The sequence below is a fragment of the Pinus tabuliformis genome, chromosome Q (assembly GCF_031772625.1).
Source record: "Pinus tabuliformis cultivar Carrire ecotype Pingquan chromosome Q, CPIR1, whole genome shotgun sequence".
Taxonomy (NCBI): Eukaryota; Viridiplantae; Streptophyta; class Pinopsida; order Pinales; family Pinaceae; genus Pinus; species Pinus tabuliformis.
The window spans coordinates 1,374,221,297-1,374,247,761 of record NC_142296.1 but is presented as its reverse complement, the minus strand read 5'-3'; the positions used below and the strand labels follow the sequence as shown (position 1 = coordinate 1,374,247,761).

Below are 26,465 nucleotides of genomic sequence, written 5' to 3'. Positions count from 1 at the left end.
CAGTGCGTGGAGCCCGCAACCCGGCTTGAAATCTGCCTTGCGCAGTTTCAGAGCCTTGTTCTCTCTCCATATCACCTGCATCTGAAAGCGGACGACAATGCATCATGGTAGACTAGAAGATTTCTGGATTTGATGTCGTCTTGTCATGAGTGCTTGCAGAATACAGGTACATGGATGAGACAACACGTGACGACGAACAGGATGAACAAGGGGCGCATACGAGGAGATTAGTTCGCAAACGGACAAACAAGGAACACATGCAAGGAGACTTGTTCGCGAACGGGCGAACATATGAAGCATGCCAAAGTACAAGCGAAGGAGCAACATGCACATGCAACATCAAGCGAACACCAAACCCATTAAAAGACTCCACACACCTTGCCATGTGGAGGTGAAGCTATGATACACCAAGAGCACATCCATCACTCAACAGCACTGCAGCTCGACATGCACACCACTAGCAGCATGAACACACTAGCTCTGTCGTGTCGAGTCATGTCATGAGTCATCTCGGCCACATCACTATTGTGGGCCACACTGTTGTAATCAATGTAATGTAACGTGGAAGTCCAAGAGACCCACATGTAAATCTGAAGAGTCATGTAAATCAAACAGTCATGAGGGAAGTCAAACAGTCACAAGGGCCAGTTTTACCCTTGGCTATAAATACCCTTCATTAGTACATGCAAAGGACTTTTCACCTTGGCTCCTCCCACATAGCCTTGAGAGTCTATAATCTTTTCTTTGAGGAGCGAGCAGTGGCTCCAACGCTCCGCTATCGAGGCTAATGATGTACTGGTGTACGGATGTGTCTTGGAACTTTCGCTTAATTCAAAACCTTGTCAAGAGGCCAGCACGTTTTCATACATGTATTGTATTCGTTTGTAAGACTATTCTTTGGACACTTGTAATGCATGTTGCTTTAACCTGTATTAAGACAGTTGAACTATTTCAGTTGTTTTAGTACATATGCTATTGGAAATGTGTTGTTTCAATTATTACCTTTGTCTCACCCGTTGGGCTATCCCGTCGGACACTCGACAGGTTCATTCTTGTAAACTTGTTATAACGCCTGTCGCACTCGTGTGGACTATTCTGTTGGGTGTTGTACATGCTATATTTTCACCTTGTGTTTGTGACTTCCACATCCGTGTGGACTACTCCGCCAGACGCTGCGCATGTCCTGCTGTGTTGTGTGTCTCTAGCAGAGTTGGGACTATTCCCTCTCAACCTGAGACTCACTTCCACCCTCTCCCTCTGCAGTGAAAGAACTGTGACACAAACGGCACTAAGCAATCACCAGGCACGCGAACCTCGCTATTCGAAGACAAAGCAAACCACTCTCACGCGCTAACAAGCAAGAGCTAAGGCATATCTTTCAAATAATGGCAACCAGGCCATCGTACCAGATGGGATCCTACACCAAAGGGTGTGAGGTCTAGTTGGGACTTCATACCGGGGAGATCCCCTAAATGTTGGCGGGTCCAGCACTGTCAACAGCTGCCAAGTGTGTTGAGAGTAGGAGTGGTAAGGGAGACAAAATATCATCAAATCTCCATCAAAAATCAAAGGCAATGACACCTTGCAAACCAAATGCCAATGTTGTCCTCCAGTGTTGCGTATAGATTGAATTGTAGTGTTGTAGATTTGTTGCGTACAAGTGTGGAGTTATGTGAGGATTGGTGGAGACACACTCCACAATTTCCTCAAATCAAATACCATCAAACAAAATTAAAACATGTGTTGATCCCTGCTGGCAGTGTATTTCCTTATTGTTACGTTAACCATTTATTTGCATTGCGTGGTGTGAAAATTCCAAACTGGAATCCTATTGCAGCAACTGGAAATTATTCTCCTAATTGTTAATTTTATTTAACAATTTATTTGTTGTTTGCTACGACAAATACTAAATAAATCACACTGCAACCTACACAAATAAAACTGCGGAAGAATAAACGCTAGAAGAAATGATAGCACACACATAAAAATGACAATTATTTTTGGACAGAAGTCCCCGGAAAAACCCAATTTGGGAAACCCAATGCAGCAACCGAGGGTTTTATTATTAAGCATCAGTGAAATAATCTGAGTACAATCTAAATGTCGAAAACTGGCAATCATGCAGAGAAAATACTGGCAAAAATCCAGTGAGGAATTTTCCTCACCCCACAGGCAAATCCAGGCTCTGACTGCAGCACCAACTGAGTCATCCAAACTGTCTTTGTGTTGGCTTTACGTCACCCTAGCGCAGTCCCTTCTGCGCTCAATCTAAATCAGCCTCTCGTCAAGTTGTATAGTTGTCTGGGAAAATGTTTCTCCTGGACCCCGGAACCTCTGTCCAGCCACTGGTACTGAAACTCAGCTTTTCCCTAGCATAATCGAAATTGCCTCTGGAGGCTCCTGCACTGCCCCGACGTCAACCTCTCTCTGGCTCTTTTGCCTCTTGTTGTCGCACAGATTGTCACGACAACGCTCAGACCAGGGGCTGTCACTCTGATCCCCGATCTCTCCGTTTAAGCCTGTCTCCCGCGGCTAAGGGGGGTAGACCCTATGGGAAAATGATTGACCAACTGTGAATCAGTTGGTTTGGGAGACACGAAAGGAAACCAGCACTCAATTGATTTTATTAATTTAATGGACCAGTGCCTTATGGGTTTGATGTTTAAACGATTACTTACTATATGTTGCAGAAATGTAAACCATGTACAACAATCATTTATCATCAAATAATTTGAACGATGCAAGATATCCAGTAAATTCACGATGGTCTAGCAATTTTAAAACTTCGAAAGATAGAGCTTGATACACAACCATGTAAATTTGAACATTTACCAGATATCATATTCATGCAGTTGATCTTCGGATGAACATTAAATCATATTAAACATTAATTCCCACATCAAAATTTTAGCCTCAGCATAAAAGATGAAACCTAAAAATTCCCGAGCCAAGACTGAAATTGGCATAAATTTTCCCAAAATATTTTTATATTTTTCAAAGAAATTTAAAGACTAAATCAAAAAATCTATATAAAACTAACCTAAAAGAAACATTTTTATTTTTTTATTTTTCTTTTAAATAAAAATCAAAACAAATAAAATGAAAAGGAAAATCCAAATTTAATTTCTTGTTCTTTTTTTTTAACTATTTATAAAACAAAAAGAAAAGAAAATTTTAATCTAAATCAAAAATCAAATCTAAACCAGAAAGAACCTAAGGATTAAAACTTCTTTTTTTTTATTATGATTTTTTCTATAAAATTAAATCTAAAATCTATCTAATATACATGAAACGAAATATGAATATAAATATAATGAAAACTAAATAAAACAAAAGAAAAATTACAAATCTTTTTTCCCTTTTTTTTTATGAGATTATTTTTTTATAATTTTTTTATTTTTTTTATTTTTTTTTTAATTCTAAAAATAAAATAAAACTAAAGCCTAAATAAAATTCAAATCTAAATTTAGATCTAAACTATAAAACACAAAAAAAGCCTAAAGATTACCTTTTTTATGTTTTTGGGAATTTGTTATTTCTTTTTTTTAAACTAAACTTTAAATAAATCTGAAAAATAAAAAATGAAACCAAAAATAAAAAATAAAAATAAAAATTAAAGACCAAAACTTAAACCTTTTATGATACTCTAAACTAAATGAAACTTAAAATAATAAAAATAAATATATACAATAATCTAATTCTAAAAAAAACTAAACTAACACAATACGTATGTCACAATGATTTTAAAACTAAAATTTAAAAAAAAAATCTAATCTAAATACAATAACATATTTATTTTTTGTGATTTTTTATTTGTTAAGAAATGAAACAAAACTAGAACTAAAAAAATTTTAAAGCTAAAAGATTAATTTAAAAAAAAAAAAAAAAAATCGATCTCTTTTTTTTTTTGTTTCAAAACATACTTCATATAAAAAAAACAAAAAAAAACTAAACCTACGCTGAAAAACCTCTAATCTCTACGCAAAGCAAAACTAACGCATATTATATTTACAGCGTATAAAAAAAATTTGAAATCGAAATTTGCTGAGTGTTTATTATATGCAGGCCTGAAGAGTTCTTGACGGCGGCAGCGTGGGATTTGGCTGCGGGTTTATGGAATGAGTTTGGACGCGAGCAGAGAGAGCTGGAGCAATGGCCAGCGGGTGGTTTCGATGGCGTGCAGGAGAAAGGAGGGCGAGGCAGCGTGGAGCAAAAATAAAACACGCAGTTCTGTTTGTGTTGTTGACTGCAGGTTTGCGTGGAGAAGAGCTGATGGACAGCGTGAAAGCTATGAGGAAAACATAAGCTGGAGAAGGCTGCAGCGTAGGGTGATAAAAAATGAGGGGAGGATGTTTGCAGGGATTGGCACGGATGGCAGCGCTGAGTGGATAGTTTGGACAGAGGAAAAACACACAGATGGGCAGCGGTGATGAGGATTGAGACGGCGTGGAGGAAGAACATTTGGAGCAATGGCAGCAGCGGAAAGAATGAAAAATACGTGGGATAAAATGTCGCTTTGATCTGGTGTTTGCAGGAGGCAGCCACTTGTTTGCAGGCTCTGGTAGCAATTGAGGGATGGGAGCACGTAGAGGACAGAGTATGGGAGCCACGGGTAAAATTAGATTGCCCACAGAAAAATTCGAAATTTTTCCTGTAATAAAAATGAAACCTGTAGACAACAAATCTGAAGAAACTGATCAGAAAACAAATGGCCAGAAAACCCTTTTAAAATTTAGCAGGACTCTTGAAATTTTGGATCAGCTGCTTCAGATTGTGAAAACCCCACAAAATATTTAAAATCTGTACCTGCAACCTGTAAAAACAAAAAAACCAGAAGTAAAATGTGCCAAAAATAAACTAAAAACCCTAAAACCAGCTAAACAATTTACAGTATTTACAGATCTAAGGCTCTTTAGTAGCCGGATTTATCAATAATCACAGTAGTATTATCAGAACTTAATTTTAATGTAAGACGCTTCAGAAAACCCTGCATGCATTCATAAAAATATTTCGAATGATAAGCCCGAGATCAAGAACTAGCTGGGCTCTTTCAGAAAACACAATCCGGGAGTTGGCTGGTTCAGCTAAGAACTTCCCCTAACGCCCAGTAACCTGAAAACTAAGATTTCCTGCACAGCTTACAATCAACCATTAACATAGAGGGAAAAAACGATAGTGAAACACAGATCAAATGGAGATACCTGACACTATATTTCAGAATCTAAACTATCATTCAAACCCTAAAGATCAGACAAGATACCTGTGCCTAGATCAATCTTCATCAAACTATCATTAATGGCTGAAAATAAAATTATGCAGAAAAAATAGAACAATCTTACAGCATTTTCAGAAGAGTAACACCAGCGAGATTTTTTAACCCCAAAGTCTTCTTTATTGCACAAAAAATTACTACAAGAGAGCTTTCTTTAGCACCAGACTCTCAGATCAAATCTCATCTCAAATGACCTCTAGCACCCTATTTAAAAGAAAAATTCTCAACGGCTAGTTCGAGTGATCCATGTCAAAATGATCTCGACCGTCGATGAGGATCAAGACATCTCTTAATCTCATCCGTCGAATTTTTTTAATGCATTAAAAATTGAAATTCTGCATTTATTTACTCAAAAATATTATTATTTTATTATTTTTAGGTTTTTTCTTTATTTTATTATTTTTATTTTTTTTTATTTATTTATTTATTTATTTTTATAAATTTTATTATTTATTTAATTTTTATAAATTTTATTATTTTTTATTTTTTTTTTTAATTTTTTTTTTCAGTTATTATTTTTTTAATTTTTTTAATTTTTTATTTATTTTTAAATGGATCCTCGAACTTAGCCTTTGGAAAAATCACCTAGGACCTAGGACTTAGGACTTACGAGGGGATTAAAACATTTTCTAACCCTCAAGACACTTTACATCATGACTTTTACAACTTTACATCTCAAGGGGGAGAACCCATTTGACATAGACCCTCATAAACCACCGAGTTTTGCGACACAACTATAATCTAGCAGATTAACACACTAGGATTCTCCTAAGATTCTAATGACAAAATCCATTCCGGCTTTGGGGTTAGGCTGAAGGAAAACTCTGCCGATCATAGATCGATGAGACAAAAAACCTTCCGGAACATAGATTATCACTAGGAAATTAGGTCCACCTAGGCAATTTACATACACGACTCATATCTGCAAAGATTATTTACAATTCGCACATGCAGACTGGGTTTACAACATAATATGATCAAGTCGACAATGACTGTCGAATGGCACGAACATGTTGATCAAGCGCTATCCCTTTTTGCGAAGAAAAGGGGGTGTACTGCTGGAAAGTTGACACGTAGTGGTCAACATCTAACTCCACTTGGGGACACGTTGCTGCACTGTAGGAATGTGAGAATCTAGAATCTGCACCCGTGCAACACACAACAAAACATAAGTAGCGTCCATCCAAAAATCATCATATAACATTAAGCACAGGAAAGATATAAGCTCTTCATTATTTAACTAATCTAGAAAAGCAAATCTAATCCTAAAACAGAAATGAAACGCTGAAATGACAAGGAGTAGGGTTAGAAATACAATACAAAGGATGCCCCATGGCATCAGATGTGTTCAATATAGTGTATACTGAGCATTTGCCTGCTTTCGGGCAAATCTGTCGGCTGCTTGTCGGATGTGCCATGTCCAATTCTGCATATGGTAGGACTTTTTCCTATCCGAAAATCAAGCTGCTCGTGGCCGTCTGACGCATCAAATCTTCTTCTCGTTTTCTTTCTTTGGTGCTTTTTCCTTCTGGCAAGCCGTATCACTGATGGTATGGAACTTTCTGCTTCAAAACTCTCAGATGAAGTATGCAAGATATGTGTGACATGTATTTCTTCATTCTGCATCTGCCCTGCCAAGGATGATGGACCAATCTCACAGGTGCCATGAGTTATAACTTGATCTTCAATGACTGGTGGATTAACCGTGTGAGTATCAATCTGATTATTAATTTCCCTTTCATCCAGGCAATTTTCAATGGAACAAAGAACCTCATAACAAGATGGAGCTTGCTATAACAGATACGGAGGCTTCTGATCTATTGACATTCCTCGGTTTCTTTCATCATCCAATTGTTGTTGAAATTTCTGAAACTGTATTTTAATGGCATCCATCTGACTAAAGTGTTCAACCTTTATAGCACTAATTTCCCTGGCATGGTTTTCTTCCATATCTTTTATTACTTTATCGTTCTTTTCCTTTATGGTCATCAAGCAATACTGCATAGAGTTTATCTCTTCCTTATGATTTGCTTGCATGTTTTTCATATTTTCCTCTAAGCCTGATAACTTGCTTTGTATAAAACTGATTTCTGTGTCATGATTAGTTTTCATGGCCACAATTTCCTTAGCATGCTGATTTTGCATAATTTCCATCTCCTTATTACGTTTTTCCAGGTGGGTGCATAAAGTTCTCACATCATTAGCGTAATTAGTTTGATTGACCTCCATATTTTTTACCAGCCGCACTAGTTTTTGTATAATTTGCTTCTGATCTTCCTTTTCATTGTCAACACTGTTTTTACAATTTGCCCCTGCTTTTCCACTATCATAGATTTGATCTGCAATGGTACAGGTGGATGGCACATTCTGATATGAAGAATTGTCTTGGAATCTTTCATCGACAGCTGGACCTTTTACAAGATTACTTTCATTCTGTTGCACAATTTTAGGGGCACAAGGCAAGCTATCTGGATCACCATATCTATCTTTAAAAGCATCGACAATGTCTTGTAAAGAAGTGAAAGAATCTTCAGGACAATTATTAAACCAGTTCAAAGCATCACCCTTTAAAGAATGAACAAATAGACGCATCTTGACATCTTCATGATTATATTGAGGAAGTCTACAATATACGATCATTACACAAGTAAACCTGTTTAAATGTTGTCTAACAGCGACTGAATCACCACCTGAGAACAAAAATAATTTAGAAATGGCCCCTTTCGGAAAATCATGGAGATTATCAGTAAAATGACATGGTTTAAATGAATAATCCATGATGAATAACTAGGGACCAAATGGATGATAGAACGAGATCTCTGCTCAAGAAAATCAATGGATGAAAGAAGTGGAGTCGCCACTTGAACAATGAATCTAATTCTAGGATCCAAAAAGCAACAAACAAGCTGATATGAGGGAGGCTTCTTGTCTGCGAAAAATAAAAAAAATTGGAGTCGCCACCCAAACAAGAAATGAACCGAAGAGAATTTGCTGATATGACGAAAGATAAGGTGATGAAAAAGATCCAAATGATGCCAAAAAATGTTGAATCTGCCAGCTCAAATGCGAGATGAGAAAGATGAAAGAATGATAAATGTCGTTGAAACGCCAGGGCCAGAAAAAATCTATCCCCGGCAACGACGCCAAAAAATGTTGTCGCACAGATTGTCGCGACAACGCTCAGACTGGGGGTTGTCACCCTGATCCCCGATCTCTCCGTTTAAGCCTATCTCCCGCGGCTAAGGGGGGTAGACCCTAAGGGATGATGAAGACCAACTGTGGACGAGTTGGGTTGGGAGACACGAGAGAAAACAAGCACTTATTTGATTTTAGTAAGTGAATAGACCAGTGCCTTATAGATTTAATGGCTGAATGATTATCTATCAAATGCTACGAAAAGATGAACTCATTAACAATCATTTACCATCAGATAACTCAAGCAAATGCAAGATATTCGATAAACACACAATGCTCTTATAGTGATCCAGCGATTAAAGCTCAATAACAATATTCCAGGGATTAAAAATTTCGAAAGATAAATGCTTTAAACAACCACGTAATTTCAAATGTTAACAAGAGATTCATATAGCTAATCTTTAAATGATCATTCAAGCATATTTAACCACATGAAAATGATAAACATGAATCCCACATCAAAAATTTAGCCTCAGCAGAGAAGATATTTCGCAAACAAGGCAAATCCTTGAGGCAAGACCGAATCTGGCAAAAAATTTCAAATCTAAACTATGAAACATATATATAAAATCTAAACTAAAAAGAAAACGAAAATAAAACCTAAATAAATTTCAAATCAAATCTAAATTAAAAGAAATTTTTGGTGTCTTTATTATTTTTTATATTTTATGATTTTTATTTTTTTAAGTTTAAAATGAAACTAAATGAAATCTAACGCCTAACCAAATATCAAACCTAACTTAGTAAATTGAATGAAGACTAAATAAGACAAAGGGAAAAGGAAAACTTACGATAACCTGCCAAATCGATACTTACCATACGTATACAAAAAACGTGAGTTTGTTGTTTGTATGCGGGTGTGCGTGTGCAGGAACAGGAGCGGCTGAGGGGGAATGTTGCAGCGTGAAAAAGGGAATGCGAGTGTGGAAGCATGGAGAGCAATGCGTTGATGAGGAAGGTTTGCAGGTGGAAAGGATATGGCAGCACGCAGGAGAAAGGGAGTTGGAGCAATGTAATGGGGTTGATTTGCAGTTACGTTGAGGGCAGGATTGGGCAGCGGAATTTGCAAGAGGACTAGATGATGGGAGCCAGACGCAGTGTATGGCAGCGGATGGGCTGATAAGCAGAGGACCCAGGTAGGAATGGGTGCGGATAGCAAATGGGACGTGTGGCAGCAGCAAGTGAATGGCAGCGTTACAGCAAAGGAGAAGAAGAAGGAGCTGCGTGGGTGAATAAGCGTAAAGCTGCAGCTGGACCGGGACGGTGGGAGAAAAGCATTGAAGATTTTAACAGTTGCGTGCAGCTGTTTGACGGCAGAGGATGCAGCAGCAAAAATGGCAGCTCTCGTGGGATCGGATGTATCTTGCAGATTGAACGCAGGGAGCTGAGGTATGGCAGCAATCCAGCCTGCCCAAAAAAAAAAAAAAATCCTGTAACAAAAATAAACCCCAAGCAGCAAAATAACTTTGATCAAACCCTCAAAAATCTTCAGAAAACCCTGCATGCATTCATAAAAATATTTCGAATGACAAGCCCGGGATCAAGAACTGGTTGGGCTCTTTCAGAAAACACAATCCGGGAGTTGGTTGGTTCAATCGAGAACTTCCCCTAATGCCCGGTAACCTGAAAACTAAGATTTCCTGCACAGCTTACAATCAACCATTAACATAGAGGGAAAAAACGATAGTGAAACCCAGATCAAATGGAGATACCTGACACTATATTTCAGAATCTAAACTATCATTCAAACCCTAAAGATCAGACAAGATACCTGTGCCTAGATCAATCTTCATCAAGCTATCATTAATGGCTGAAAATAAAATTATGCAAAAAAAATAGAACAATCTTACAGCATTTTCAGAAGAGTAACACCAGCAAGATTTTTTAACCCCAAAGTCTTCTTTATTGCACAAAAAATGACTACAAGAGAGCTTTCTTTAGCACCAGACTCTCAGATCAAATCTCATCTCAAATGACCTCTAGCACCCTATTTAAAGGAAAAATTCTCAACGGCTAGTTCGAGTGATCCACGTCAAAATGATCTCGACCGTCGATGAGGATCAAGACACCTCTTAATCTCATCCGTCGAATTTTTTTAATGCATTAAAAATTGAAATTCTGCATTTATTTACTCAAAAATATTATTATTTTATTATTTTTAGGTTTTTTCTTTATTTTATTATTTTTGTTTTTATTTAAAAAAAAAATATTTTTTATTTTTTATTTTTTATAAATTTTATTATTTTTTATTTTTTTAAAATTTTTATTTTTCAATTATTATTTTTTTAATTTTTTTAATTTTTTATTTATTTTTAAATGGATCCTCGAACTTAGCCTTTGGAAAAATCACCTAGGACCTAGGACTTAGGACTTACGAGGGGATTAAAACATTTTCTAACCCTCAAGACACTTTACATCATGACTTTTACAACTTTACATCTCAAGGGGGAGAACCCATTTGACATAGACCCTCATAAACCACCCAGTTCTGCGACACAACTATAATCTAGCAGATTAACACACTAGGATTCTCCTAAGATTCTAATGACAAAATCCATTCCGGCTTTGGGGTTAGGCTGAAGGAAAACTCTGCCAATCATAGATCAATGAGACAAAAAACCTTCCGGAACGTAGATTATCACTAGGAAATTAGGTCCGCCTAGGCAATTTACATACACGACTCATATCTGCTAAGATTATTTACAATTTGCACATGCAGACTAGGTTTACAACATAATATGATCAAGTCGATGATGACTGTCGAATGGCACGGACATGTCGATCAAGCGTTATCCCTTTTTGCAAAGAAAAGGGGGTGTATTGCTGGGAAGTTGACACGTAGTGGTCAACACCTCTCATCAAATGCACTCACCGGATCTCAAAAACTTCCTCTGGCTTCACTGTCTCTGCCCCTCTCTCATTGCTTCGATCTCTGACTCTCTCTCCGACAACTGATTGTTGCTACTCAAGAAATCGATCTACTCAAGTGTATTCTCCATCACCACATCAACCTCCTCTTATAATCGACTGTTGGAGAACCAACGGCCAAGACTAAAACATAATCAATGGCTAAGATCATCTCTGGATCAAACCGTGTGAGCTTCTAGATAATTCTCGCTTTTACTTAATTAATACTTATTAATTAACCATATTTCCTAAGTTTAGACTTAGGAAATATTTTAAAACTAGTTAATAATCTAATTAAGTCATTTCTATGCGGAATTTCCTGAAACGATTTCTCGGTTTTGGAAATCTCATGTATTCTAGCCTCTCCACCAAATTTTGTGGCTAGAACACACATCCAATGCTACAAAAACTAACACTCCCTCTTAGCAAGGAATGTGTTCTAGTGCTACTACACATCCTGTAGCAACACCCTGTCTCTATATCATCTCTTGTCACGTTGTTGATGTCTGACCATACTGCCCACCAACCACTGCGCAGCTCTGATATACGTTGCATTTGTGTTGCTGCTAACCCTGTTGAACTGTTGTCAACACTGCATCTGCACTGCAACTCCCTCTTATCTATTGTCTCTACAGCTGCAACATCTGCGACTGAAAAGCATTCAAAATATTGAACCAACTGTGATCAGTATAATGCATTTGTCACCAAAGTCTCTGGCTGCTACTAGCCTCTGCACTATTCACTGAAGGCTTTGCGTTGTTGCTGACTCTGCATTGTGCCAACTGCACTGTTGCCAACTCTGCACTTCGCTCCTCAGCATCTGACTGTTGCTAGTCTCTACAACTGTCACGTTGGCATCTTACTGTTGCTAGTCTCTACAACTATCACGTTGGCATCTTACTGTTGCTAGTCTCTACAACTATCACGTTGGCATCTTACTGCATCAACTGTCACTGATCCACCCTGCTACTGAATAATGTGGGCCCCCGTAGCAAGGTATTGATCCAAGAGGTGGACACCTCAAGGATCTTGCCCAACTATAGCGCTATGGGGCTACAACACCAAGTCACCCCACCTCACCCGTGGAGGTATATCAGCAAACATGGCGAAGTCTTCCTCCAGCCTGGAGGAAAGTCTATCAATCTCTGTTGAAGCTGCCTGTTGGTCTTGCTTCTCCTCCTTGTCCTTCTTCCTATGAGGACACTGGGTACTGTAGTGACCAAGCTCAGCGCATCTGAAGCACTTGACCTTCGACAGGTCCTTCTTCTTTCTCTGCTCCCCCTGCCCCTGACTGGGACCCGTTGATACGAGGGCCACATTCTCCTCCTCCTTCACCACCTTTGATCCGTTGTTGTTGCTGCCACTGACGGAGCTCTTGAATAGAGCTCGTCTCAACTCCTCCTGCAAATCAGCCCACATATTGTCCCACTCTGGTAGCCTATCTCTGCCCAATATGCTTTGGACAAAGACCTGCCAATCCTCTGAGACATCATTGAGTGCCAATCACACTAGCTCCGTGGGTTGAGGCGTTGCCCCAACAACTTAGAGCTAACAGTTGGTCTCAGACCTCCTGAATCCTGGTGAGGAAGGGATATGTGTTTCCCCCTTTTGCATCCTGATGCATCTTAGCTTCTCTTCTAAGTACATCTTTCGTTGCATGGAAGTACCTTGGTATAGTGTGGAGAGGGTCTCCCACATCTCTTTGGTCATTCCTTTGCCCGCTATATGTGAGACAATATGATCTCGGACTCCGTCTAGGATCAACCTCTTCACCCATGCCATCTCCTTTCTGTACTCTTTCAGATGATTTGCCTTCATGAAAATTGCTACCACTGCATCAATATAGGCTTTCAGGCCATATTCATCTAGAAGGAAGGACACCCTTGCCTTCCAAATGACGTAGTTGGAAGCTCCAACCAACATGTACTGATCACGAAGCCCAATAGCGGCCAACTCTGATACCATGTGAAAATTCCAAGCTAGAATCCTATTGTAGCAACTGAAAATTATTCTCCTAATTGTCAATTTTATTTAACAATTTATTTGTTGTTTGCTATGACAAATACTGAATAAATCTCACTGCAACCTACACAAATAAAACTGCGGAAGAATAAACATTGGAAGAAATGCTAGCACACACACATAAAAATGACACAATTATTTTTGGACAAAAGTCCCCGGACAATCCCCCAACTTGGGAAAAATAGTGCAACAATTGAGAGTTTTATTATTAAGCAACAGTGAAATAATCTGAGTACAATCTGGTTGCCGAACACTGGCAATCCTGGAGAGAAAATACTGGAAAAAATCTAGTGACGAATTTTCCTCACCCCACAGGCAAATCCAGGCTCTGGCTGCAGCTCCAAGTGATCCGTCCAAACTATCTTTGCGTAGGCACTATGTCACCCTAGCGCAATCCCTTTTGCGCTTAGTCTGAATCAACCTCTCCTCAAGCTGTCTAGTATAATGTTGTCTAGGAAAATGTTTCTCTTAGCCCCCAAAAAATTTGTCCAACCTCTATCACCTAAACTCGGCTTTTCCCCAGCAAAATCAAAATTACCTCTAGAGGCTACTACGCTGCCCCAACATTAGCCTCATTGTGGCTCTTCTGCCTCTCTGCAAATGCACTCACCGGATCTAGAAATCTTCCTTCGGTTTCACAGTCTCTGCCCCTCTCTCACTGCTTCGATCTCTAACTCTCTCTCTGACAACTGACTATTGCTACTCAGGAAATTGAACTGCTCAAGTGTATTCTCCATCACCAAATTGACCTCCTCTTCTAATCCACTGTTGGAGCACCAACATCCAAGATTAAAACATAATCGATGGCTAGGATTATCTCTGGATCGATACATGTGAGTTTCTAGATGATTCTCGCCTTGACTTAATTAATATTGATTAATTAACCATATTCACTGAGTTTAGACTTAGGAAGTATTTAAAAATTCGTTAATAATCTAATTAAGTCATTTCTAGGCAGAATATCTAGAAATGATTTATGGGTTTTAGAGATCTCGTGTATTCTAGCGTCTCCACCAAATTCCATGGCTAGAACACATCCAATGCTACAAAAATTAACACGTGGATCATTCTTTTGGCAAGTGTTATCAAGATCAGACCAAACTGATCTGAACTGACCAGTCCAACCAATTTGAGGCCAAAACCGATTTGGACAGGTGACCTGAACCCTTTTTGGTTGCTTCAGTACCAAATCGATCAGTTCGATATCGAACTAGCCGATTCTTGTACGAAATTGGTCAGTTCAGTACCGAACTAGCTTTTTTTCGTTGCACTGGTCGATTCGATACTGAACCGACCGATTTTGTACATTACGGCCAAGGACCCGTTGAACGCAATTTTTTTTTCAAAAAAATAGTGATTTATGACACGGGAAGCCTAGTATTTGACCATATTTCCCTACTGATGGATGCTATGCAATTCAAGGTAATGTTAAATTCTTAATGTAAAAGTGGCATTCTCCTTTATCTTTCATTTTTATCCTTTTACTTAAATTTTTAACATTGCCATTAAATGACTCAGAATGTTTGAGAGTAGTTCTGACCTCATTGGATTTCATATGGAGAAAGAAGAACTTTAGATCTCACTAAAAATCCAGCAAACTTAACAATTTTTTAGGATTTCAGGATTGGGGAGATTGCAAGACTACATTGGATTTTATCATGTAAAAGGGTATGGAACTAGTATTTAATCAAGAGCACCAAGCCCTCTATGTACCTTGGTGTTAATGGCATTGGTTCTCGAACTCCTCTATCATGAGCCTACTAAAAAAGGTACCCATCACTCAAAACAAAATCTTGACTTGACATGCTATGCGTTTTCTATCTTATTGTAATGCTTAGAGGGTGACATTCATGACAAAGATCCCAATATAGGCAATTATTTTGATGATATGTAGGTATTTGTTGTAGCATAGTTTTTTTTCCATGCTAGAGGCCATGTGGAGCTTGTTTGCTAGTGTATTTTTGGTAGAGATGGATAGCACTCGGTGTTATTTTGGTTATGTGCACACTTACATGCTATATAAATGAGACCTTTTGCTTATTTGTGTATAAATGGTTTGGATTCATATAGATCCACATGAATATATATGTTTTTCTTTAAAATTTGAATATTTTATGTGTTTTTGGTTGACCAGTTTTTTTACTGGTTTCCGACTGGTTCTCAGTCCAAGGGGTCTACCAATTCAATGACCAGTCTGGTTCTGATAATTATGTTTTGGCATGTGCATTTTATCCTTTTGGTTGATCATGCGTAAAATAAGAGGGTGAGGTGACGCCCATTCCCCTTTATGAACTTCATACTTTAATCTCTTCACATTTAAATCAAAGTTGAAACTTTTACCATATGTTGCCTCATGAACTCAACGTGGAACTTTGTTGACTGCCTTTGACTTCGTGTTATGCCTTATTTGTTGGGCCCCATCTAGTTGCCACATCATCATTTGCTTCCCCTCAATCTTCCATGTCACCTATTTGACTCTTTTTCTGAATTTGGAAAAAAAAATATTTCCAATTATTAATTTTTTTTTAATTTTTCCTCATTTTTGCCAGTGACATTAGGAAAATTGACTTTTGAGGGACTATAAGTTGTTTTTTGACCCTCAAAGTGAGTGTCAAAGGAATTTTGGGCCTCTGAGGATGAATTTTGAGTAGTCACACGCCCCAAACATTTCCCAAGGCCACTTATTTACATTATTACAAAGAAATTTTTAATTATTAAATTATCCTACTTAGACCTAATCAAATTCCGCGAAATTTTAGAGATGACCTAGCATGGTAATATATGTTGATTTTTGGTAGCATCGAATGTGCTCTAAGTCTCAAAAATTGCAAGGAGACTTAGACACATGCATTCTCCAATACCCAGAAATCGTTTTGGGAAATTCCACCCGGAATCAGTTTTATTAAAATAATTAATTATTTTTAATGGGTGCCTAAGTCTAAACTTAGGAATTAAAATATTTAAAGGGTATTAATCTAATTGTGGATGAAACTTCTAGAAGAAGACGAGGATCAAGCCAAAATGATATGAGCCATTGATTAGGACCTAATCTATGTCGTTGGTTCTCAACAGAAGGATTATAAGAGGAGGCTTGATGGGCATTTGAAAACAAGTTGAGTAGAGATCAGAAGATCGAAATTCTGAAGCAGAGCAATTGCCGGAGAGAAATTCGAAGTGATCTTTTGCAGCGAGGGGCAAGGATAGTTCCGGTTGGAGATTTCTCCTGATTCGGGAATACTAAGCAGAGAAGGCAGAGAAAGATCCGGGAGAGGCAGTGAAGTGGCTAAGCTGGCCAACGTAGGCTGCCGCAGAGGCAGCACAGAAGCTTTGAGGAGGTCTGAAAATTTGTTGGAGGAATCGATATCAGAAGCCGGCGTGTGAGACCAAGAGGTGAAAATCAAAGTTCCTAGGCAACAAATCGATCAGCAGAAGGGGTGATGCTGTCTCTAGAGGTTGTGATGCTAGGCTGACACTGGGACTGCACAGAGGTAACCAGGGGTTGTTCATTCAGTGGCTAGATCAGACAGGATCTCCAGTGATATTGTGAGGTAATCTCACTTATCTCTCTGTCCGTGATATTCTTTGTATTGGATAGCCAACAGGGCATTCAGAGATTATATTCAGAAATTACTACTGCATAATAACAAAACCCTCAATTGTTGCATCGGTTTTCCTGAATTGGATTTTTCTGGGGACATTTTTCCAAAAATAACGGTGTCATGTGTTGTGTATTTCATTCTTGCTCAGTTTTTTGTTTCCGCAAGACTGCAGTGTATTAGTTTCGGTGTTTCTTGTAGGAAACAAAAAATAATTTCGTTCAGTAATTAACAAATAGAAGAAACATAATCAGTTGTTGCAGTAGAAATTTGGGCTTCCAAATTTTCACACATTGACCCTAGACACTAAGATGGACTTAAGGCACGATCTTCAAGCCGTCACCCCGGCTTTGGGGTAATGCAGTGAGTGAAAAAACCTAGAAAATTATTCTCCGCTGAAAAGCAAGAATAATTAACCAAGCGAAAAAAACACTCAAAGGTGTACTCACTTGTTGATCGAGTCTCAACATGCTAGGTCTATTACATTTATTCATCATGCTAATGCCATTTATACAATATCCCCGTAGGGTTGCGAATCTAAGGACTGAATGAAGAAAGAGAGAAGGAAAGGGGCTTAGAAGCCCTAATGAAATCTAGAACTCTATAAGTCTAGGAATGCTCTGACATATCCTTGAGCATGGAGTCTTCAAAAAAAATTCCGGTGCAACTTTAGTGGTCAACAATCCCTATTGCCGCAAAATCTAGCAAACCTTGAGGAGGAAAACCCTACAAGGTATAAACTAGACCTATAAGCAACTACAAGGTAGTGGCCAACTGTCACCACAGCCAAAACCCCCTACTCTTTAAAGACTTTCACCAATGGGGGGAGTCCCTGTAGGATAGAGATCACTTACAATTTGTATTCTACGGTTAAGGTATGCAATGATCTCACTAGTGTTGAATTTTGTAGCTACGGTCGGTCTTTATAATCTATTTTAGCCCTTATAATGAATAAATAATTTGTAAGACATATACTACATGTCATTTTGATTATTTAGCCCTTGAAATATTTATTATAAGACATGTTTTTCATGTCAGATTTAAAAGAGAAAATTGTGAAATTTGAATTTTGGATTTTGGCTTCAAAATATTCAAGTCAGCCATTCCTCAAGTCAAGTTGTCCCAGTGAAGGGACACGCCCATTCTGGATAGGTAAATCACTATATAAAGCATTTGATCTCCTCCACAAAGGCACCATTCGACCTCACACAAGAAAGACAGTTTTTGGGCATCCAAGCAAAGGACAAGAAGGACGAAGATCATCTTTCTCTCTCTCTAACTCGCATCTCTCTCTCCTAGCTTGCATGTGTGTTTCTGCGCAGTCTTTGGGGCAACATATTCTAGATAGGCCAAAATTCTAGGGAGGCTGAAATTCTAGGAAGCTGAATTTCTGAGCATATTTTGGAGGCCAAAATTTTTCCCAGGGAAGATCAGACCAGAGCGAGTTGCTGGGAAGATTGGGAGGCTTGACTTGAGGGTACAAAGTTTGACCATAAGCATTATTAGTTGGTTTGACTCATAGTTGACTAGCTACATTAGATGTATCTCTTGTTGAACTAAAGAATTTCTCTAAGAAAAAGGTTGTTGGATTTTCCCTCAAGTGGGTTTTCCCCGAATAAATCTTGTGTTCTCTTTGTGCATTGTGGTCTCTATTGTCCTTATGGTTTTATGGTTGAATTTCTGAAGTGAAATTGCTTCATGATAAACTGGAATTGTCAAAATAAGATCTATATCATTTGAAGTAATTATCAACATTTCAGAAATTAGTGCTTGTCTCTATTGCACTTGAAAACTCAACAGCTGGGAGGTCTTCAAGGAAGACGCAATTTTGGTTCAAGGCTTCTCAAGGGAGCAATTCGCTTTCTATGAAGATACCTAGATATAGAGGCACTAGACCTTAGGTTTGATTAATTTGATGAGTGTTGTAGTAACTCAAGGTCAAGGCGAGAAGAAAAGGTTTCTTACAATGTATATTGGCTAAGCCAAGGCTCATGATACCTTCAAGAAAGTCCTTAAGTTCAGGGAAGAAAAACATGGGTTTCCCTCTTAGGACAAACACCTAGGGTAAGAGAATTTGTAGATGGAATTGAAGTGGATGCCAACCAAATTGATAGGTTTCGTGGAAAGCCCTATCTACTTGATGTTTAGGCTCTCCAACCTCCAAAATACCCCTTCCCTAAAATTTTGCCCCAAGCCTTGGTTTCTAGCCCTAGCCTTGAAAGGACTGAATTTAAGAGAGAGAAAAGATGGATAAAATATGAGATTGATCACCAACAAGTTGGACTAGTGCCTTGTTCCTTGGGAGAATGGAGTCTAGGATGATTTAGGTTAGCTAAACTTGTTTTCAAGGAGGCCAAAATTTGATGCGGCTAGCTAAACTTGTTTTCAAGGAGGCCAAAATTTGATGCCTTGGCAAGCAAATTTCAAGCATTTACCCACTCAATAAAAAATGGATTTTTCATGGGAGAGCTACAATGAGTTCACCACTAGGTTTGTTTAATACATGTTATACATGAGTAATGTATGAAATATTCATCTAGATAGCAATTCCATTATTTTTCAACAAACTAGGGCATAATTTTAACATGACCTAGAATCAATGATTCCATACATTAGACATAGAAAAATAGATATTCAATAATAAAGAACACTTACAAGAAAACATGCAAAAATTCCTTCCATTATCCAAAGAATAACACCAAGAAATATCCAAGAATAAGCTCCAAATGTCAAAATGCATACAAGGGATCCAAATCTTCCACAAGGGAACAAGTGTGAATTCCAATATGAAGTCGAAGTTCCAACTGTGATGATGATGAGAGATCAAGTGAGGTCTCTCTAATATATATGTGCTCTAGCATGTCCTGTTTTAGCCTAGAAGCTTCTATAACAATAAATTAATGTGCAGGTAAAGGCCTAGGTCACAAGTCAACCTAGTAGCTTTTAAAAAATTAATTTTGTCTCCACAAATGTTAGCTGAAATGTTGACATCATGCTTGCATTGGGTTCCTTAGGGTTGACGTTCAGGCCTTTTGGAGAGTACTGGAGAGGGGAGGCTGGGGTTTAGGTTTACATGAGAATAATAGTAGGACAAGTATGTTGGATTAGACCTTAGTTCTTCTTCAAACATGAAGTCGTGATTATTATTATCGATATTTGCCATTCTCAATAGTCGTTGATACAAAGACGCCATTATAATTGAAAAAGCCCCCCACTGTAGCCAGTAATCCTTCCATTGTTGGTGGCGCACTTCCACTTTGATATAGGTTCAATTCCATTTCCCTTTCATTTATCTCGTAACAGCATTGCTCTCAGAACATTGTGTCAAGTTCTTTCCCTAATTCATCAGTATACGACGGGTCTTGCATACTAGGACTATTTCCTGCAAGGTCGTCACCTAATGATCCTCTCATTTCGAGACCATAAAACATCTTTACTGAACTCTCGATCATCATTTCGATATACAGTAATGTATCTGGACCAATATAATTACAAGTGCACAAAATATAGAACTTTACATAAATAATTGCATGAAGATCATTTAAGATTTCACAATGCTCTTCAATAACTATACAGAAATTTATGTTGTTGTAAGAACAAAGTGTCTCAATACCGCAAATCTCAACCCCGCGTAAGCACTAAAAATTCTTGATCATCATGCAACAAAAAATATTTCCTCACAGTCTGATCTTTTATCCCAAACACACATTGTCCACAACAAAAAGAACTTCATTGCCTCTCCACTAAAATGATTGTCTTCCACCAAGCCTTTTCTTGCATATAAAACTAAGTCAAACATCCAAAAACATTGAAAAAAAATGTACAGACTTCCCCCAAACCTCACATCTTTACATGCAGGATGCTAAATTTGACAAAAAACAACCAAACCAATGAATTTGAGATCACAAAAAGGGATTTCATTTAATTTTCAGATTTCTAGCATGTTTTTGTATCATTTTTAATTAGAACATATGTATAAAATCATGATAAAGTTACAATGAGATGTTGACACCATGATGCCCAGATGTTAAGGCATTTAGCCCAAGATGCCTAATGTTGGAGATATTAATGATGGACACAACGGACCCAGGATTCCCCCAAGTTGGCCTTGACATTGTTTAATGGGCATCACTTGATACAGAGCCTAGATGATGATGGTCGTCATGGAGATGACAATGGAGGGCTTGTACATCACCTTGGAACCTCAATGGTTGAGATATTTGATGCCACATCACCACTTTTCCTCTTTTGAGGGTGATGTAGGGCATCTTGGGCACGATGTGAACCATGGAGAGACCCTTCTCTCACATTTTAAACACTTATTGAGCTCATTTAGAGGGTGACATCATACTTTTGCAGCATTTATTCCCACATGTGTGAGCTTTTATGGCACATTTGTCCTATTTTTGAGGTACGAGGTTGGCTTGTAACCTCTTTCTTGTGGAACACTCAAAAGTGAACTTGTTCATAGGGATTTTAGTCATTTTATTGTAAAGTGAGTGGGAGAAGACTCGTATAAACAGAGCCTCCCCCTCACTTCTTATTTCATCATCACACATGTGAATTCAGCCTCTCTAAAAGAGTGTGAACTAGCTCCCTTATTCACTACTTGGGCATAATGTGATCCTTTATGAATGTGACTTGCTATTAGATGTGACTTTTGCTTGGAGATACTATTCTAGGATTGAAAGAAGTGCTATTGTGGAAGATTTTACAAGTTTATTATTGATTATTGATATTTTGCATGCTTTAAATGTTTAAGTTTAAACTAGGGTTTCTATTGTTCCATGTCTAAATGCTTATCATTGGTGAAACTATGCTTCATCATTGCATGTGGAATTGTCTTCTTCATAGCCTGTATGGAAACTTCTAGTGTGCAGACCTTATAATTAATTTCTTTCTCACAAGAATAGTAACTAGGGTTTCACAAGTGGATGTCCTAGAGCATCCCCCCTTACTCTATCACAGTCCTCCCTTCATATTTTGCACCATTAAGATTGTGTTTGCTCTTGTAGGTTAAGGCATTGATCTAGAAGTGTATTGGTCATCTCAAAACAAAAATTCCCTTAGATTTTCTCTCCTAGACAGTTAGGCCAGCCGCCAGGGTTTTAGGTGCAAATTTGTGTGTAAAGTGTTGTTTTATTACATGGGTGGTTCTAAATAGTAGGTCAATCTATCTAAACCCTCTAAAAGCAAAATCTAACATTGTAGGTAGTATTGCATGCCCTGGAAGGGTTGATGTCATCTCCATTTATTGTTGTTTATACACAATTAATAGCCTTAAAACCTACTAGCTTGAGTTAGCCTTATTGTCTATTGGAAGCCCTTATTTCTTTCATGTCGAACATCATTTGTAGGGTTTTTCTAAGGCTGTCATATGCCATTACATACCCTAATATTGAACATCAGTCAAACCCTAACTTATAGCAACCTTGTTATTAGTCTAACCTTAGAGGGCTTGAACCCTAGCTTTGAATACCCTGGTCATGTTTAGCCTTGTCAATCCCTCTATCGATCCTTAGACCTCCAAAATAAGTCACCTTGAGCCATAGTATTAGAATGTCTTATAGGTGGCATAGGGAAGCCTCCCTTGTGGTTGAAATCCCACTAAACAGCAGGAGGAAGGTTGTTAAGGTGATAGTAGCAACCCTTCCTCATTGTTGCCATTAGGTCTAGCTCCTCGCCTGGTGAAGCCTTTCACCGAACCTGCTCGATTTTGTAGCAACATCTTTGTCACTATTAACAAGGAGTTGAGTCAACCTCCTCGTAATCCAAAGTCTACGGTTCAATAAAATTTTGGTGAGAATAACCTTGAAACTACAACATAGATTCTCATCTAGTGATTGCAAAATCGGAACCTTCCATTTCCCTTGGTAGTTCATCTAACAAAGCCATAACTCCAATAAAGAAATAAATAATCATAAGACAACTACTTCCTCAACTTCCCCTATAGCTTCCCCATCCCCTGTAGTTAGGAGCCTCTTTGGTAGTTCATTTGCCACCAACACAATGGCCAGGCCATGGCTTAGCGTTGCATTCAAACCAATGGATGTGAGTGGGCTCCCTAATGCTACACATGGATTTCTTGATAAATATGAGGAATGGCTACCCAAATTCAATGGGACTAATCCTATCATAGTCGACAAACACATGCATGAATTATATTCGGTTATTGGTGGAAAACTGATAAAAGAAGAAGACATTATCATGATGTCATTTCCCTTGTCCTTAAAAGAAAGTGTTAGGAATTGGTACCTAGATTTACTTGAAGGAAGTCTTAAAAGTTGGGACTATTTCCATCAAGCTTTTTTCAACAAAAGATGGGTTGTTGTTAAGGAAGGCATGCAACTCTTGGCTAAGTTCCAAGGAGCCAAGAAAACTGAGAATGAGAGTGTTAAGGAATTTACACAATGGTTTCACAAATTGCTTAAAGAAGTTCCTCTCTTGTGCAAACATACTAATCAAACCATGCATTTATGGATCACAAGATGAAGTAAGCTTAATTTGGAGCATCTAGCTATCTTAGGGATAGCTAGCTGAGTTGTGATTTAGTGAACAGCAAATAAGTAAGCAATCAACATGCAAGGATTTGCTCTGTAAGTAGGATATCAATCTTCATTGTACAATGACTAGCATAGAGTCATCTTAACTCTAGATCTAACAAGCACCAAAAGCGATAGATCGAATACCACTGAAACAAAAACATTTTTTATACTAAAAAGAACTTGAAGAAAGGTTTGCCCCTAGATGGATTTGTTTCTTCAACTACATTTGATAGTTCTATAGTTAAAATGAATCCTTTGTTGATTTAGATACATGCATGCGAATTATTTATTGTTATTGATATTTTTGTTTCTATTTTATTAAAGATAAATGGATGTGAAAATACTTCTCTTTTTTTTGGCCACATGCATTGTATACAAGACAAATGTTACAATCTCTTTCATACTAGTATATAGAAAGCGCCTCTCAACATAATGATCGGGATAACATAATAAGCAAGCTTTTACTTTGCTCTATGGATGTTTCTCTTTCAAGGGTTTTACTAATAAAGATAAGATAACATAATTTGATTAATATCCAACAAGTGACCAAAAATTGGTCAAAGTGACTACTACGTACATCATAATCAACACACAAGTCAAAGTGGGAGTGCAACTCCTATAAAAGCAAATGTATCTATGAATCCAAGGCCTAAGAACTAAAGTCTGTCATCCAATAGTGAGATATAAAGTTAGAAATCACAAGGATGAAGAAAGAAAGAATCCTTGTAAAGAGCTCGAGAAATTGGGAGGATGTCTCAAAAATGGATGCCAAAGGAGAGTGTTCAAGGCCCCTTACTGTCATCACCTACGAATGATGAGCATGACAATAAGGAAAAGTTGTTATTCGTTGAGTAAATGTTCATAGGAAGCAGGTCCCTCCTACCATCTGACACCAAAGCAAAGAAACCATTGACGAAACTCTTCAGATGAGCTAGAGCGACAAGATCTTAAATAGTGGGTCTGTGGTGCATCGTTCCGTTTAGAAGAGGTTGCATTGTTGAAATTTGGAGGAGGAAAAGGTCTATTTGTTGTGACTGGAAGAACTGTTCTGGGTGTAAACATGACACCGACCACAAAGATCTTGTGGGCAAAGATCAAACGTCTCCTCGTGATCACATGGAATTAAAAGTAGGGGTGTAGCTGCTATGTGCATGTATCTTGGTGCCTTTGTCAGTAAGAACCATGAAGAAGGACGTAGTCATCCTTGTGGTGTTTCATTGGGGGGTGGAGGAGACGATCTAAGTGAGGAGGATCTAACTCTTACAACCCACCTCGTGTATAAGAGCAAGCATCCTTGGTCCAAATATCTAAAAATATGGGGAGGGAGTTCTATGACTCTCCGAAGAGAAAATTATACCAACCTTGGATCTCGTAATAGATGGGAAACCTAAAACTGAAATGCTCCTCCATCTCCTGTAAATGACAAAGTAGGCAAAACCTCTTTGCTCATAGAATATAGTGATCAGCGTCCACACGAAGCTAATGTGAACCAACTCTGAATTGGCCAAGAAGGATCATAAGTGCATGTATCCAATGGCAAAGTATGTGGGCAGTCTGACAATGAAACTGTCTCTCATCTCCATGAAATGCTATGCATAGTATCCATCTTGGGTTTGAGCCCGTGGGGTGGATATACCCAAGTGACTTAAATTTTTTGTGTGTAATCTTCTCTGATGACCCGGTTCAACCCCTACTTGGTCGGCAGTAGATAACCAGGGGTATTTAGAGAGTATCTGAACAGGAAAGCATTTGTGAGCTTGCTTTGTGTCCATTTTTGTGACAATTTCAAAATTCAAACAGCTTCCCCGGGTCTCAAAAAAAAAAAATTAAAGATTAAATTAAAAAAGACGAAGAAGATGATCCTCTGTTTCCTTCCTTGCCCATTCATGAACAAAGATGAAAATTGTAACCAATTAATGCCAGCCCATTCATGAACAAATATGAAAAATGTAACCAATTAATGCCAGTCGAAATTAGGTCGATGGGACTAAAAAGTACATAAGAGAACCAACGATGTCAACATTGGGTTTGTTACAAGGGTTTATTGTGCCATTGCCAGCCACGAATTTAATTCAATCCCAGCTGCTCTACTTGCATTGGAAACTACTTGTAATGGCAACTCCATGCATTCCATTAGAATCACCACGTAGATATTCATTTCTGAGCTAACAAATTAGATGACAGTTACCACGGATCCCCAAGGCCGGTCGTAGCGGCATAGAATGGAAGGCACCAGCTCTTTAACCTGAAAAACAAACCCAAATTACGAATAAGGGTATGGATAAATATATGGTTCGGTTGAAGGTAAAATTGTGATTAGTTACCATAGAGGACTTTGTAACGCGCCGCCAACGCCTGCAGACTAGAGCCAGCCGGGAAAGCAAATCTCGAGTTGAAATGTGTGAAAAAATGGAGAGCAGTGTATCATCAGAAAGGCTTCCCGTGCTGGCCATCTTCTCGCCAAACTCTGCACCATAGTGATTCCTCTTCCTTTTAGGCATCCTTTTTCGTCCTGTTTCAGTAACCAGTGTCACAAATTAAAGATGGATTTCCGTGCATCTGTGAGAGCCTCTAAATGTTTATACTTCGAAAGTTGTTTGGCGGTTCCTTGAACACTTGTGGGTGTAAAAGGGAGTCATTTTCAGGAGATAGTCGTGCCCAAAGGCTCATGTACACATTTTACCAGGTGAAATAACATAAAAATAAAAGTAATAGATATATATATTATAAAAAGAAAAATAACACTACTTAAATGTCTCTAGTCGTTCAAAAATAAAATAAAACAAAAATGTTAAAATAAAAAATCAATTTTAAACTAAAATAATGTAAAGTCGTTCAAAAAGCAAAAAAATTAAATTATATTAAAATAATGTAAAGTTTTTGGAGAAAGGTTTTAAAAAAAATTCCAAGAAAAATCTCTATAGAAGA

The 26,465-nt window shown here is 38.1% G+C and overlaps 1 protein-coding gene across 9 annotated transcripts in view; it reads right to left on the bottom strand.

The window, feature by feature from the left end:
* LOC149225026 (uncharacterized) overlaps nucleotides 1-26,217 on the bottom strand; it is a 424,173-nt gene extending 397,956 nt beyond the window's left edge. For 3 of the 9 annotated variants that reach the window (XM_089386426.1, XM_089386428.1, XM_089386427.1), the window contains exons 1-2: nucleotides 25,862-26,212; nucleotides 25,726-25,782 (exon numbers count right to left, since the gene is read on the bottom strand). In XM_089386426.1, coding sequence (XP_089242552.1) covers nucleotides 25,726-25,782; nucleotides 25,862-26,038 — 234 coding nt within the window. In that variant the 5' untranslated portion in view covers nucleotides 26,039-26,212. Of the gene's footprint in view, nucleotides 1-25,725; nucleotides 25,783-25,861 lie in introns of all 9 variants that reach the window. The other 6 variants (XM_089386429.1, XM_089386425.1, XM_089386430.1 and 3 more) reach the window with 3 other exon arrangements.
* Nucleotides 26,218-26,465: the final 248 nt, after the last annotated feature.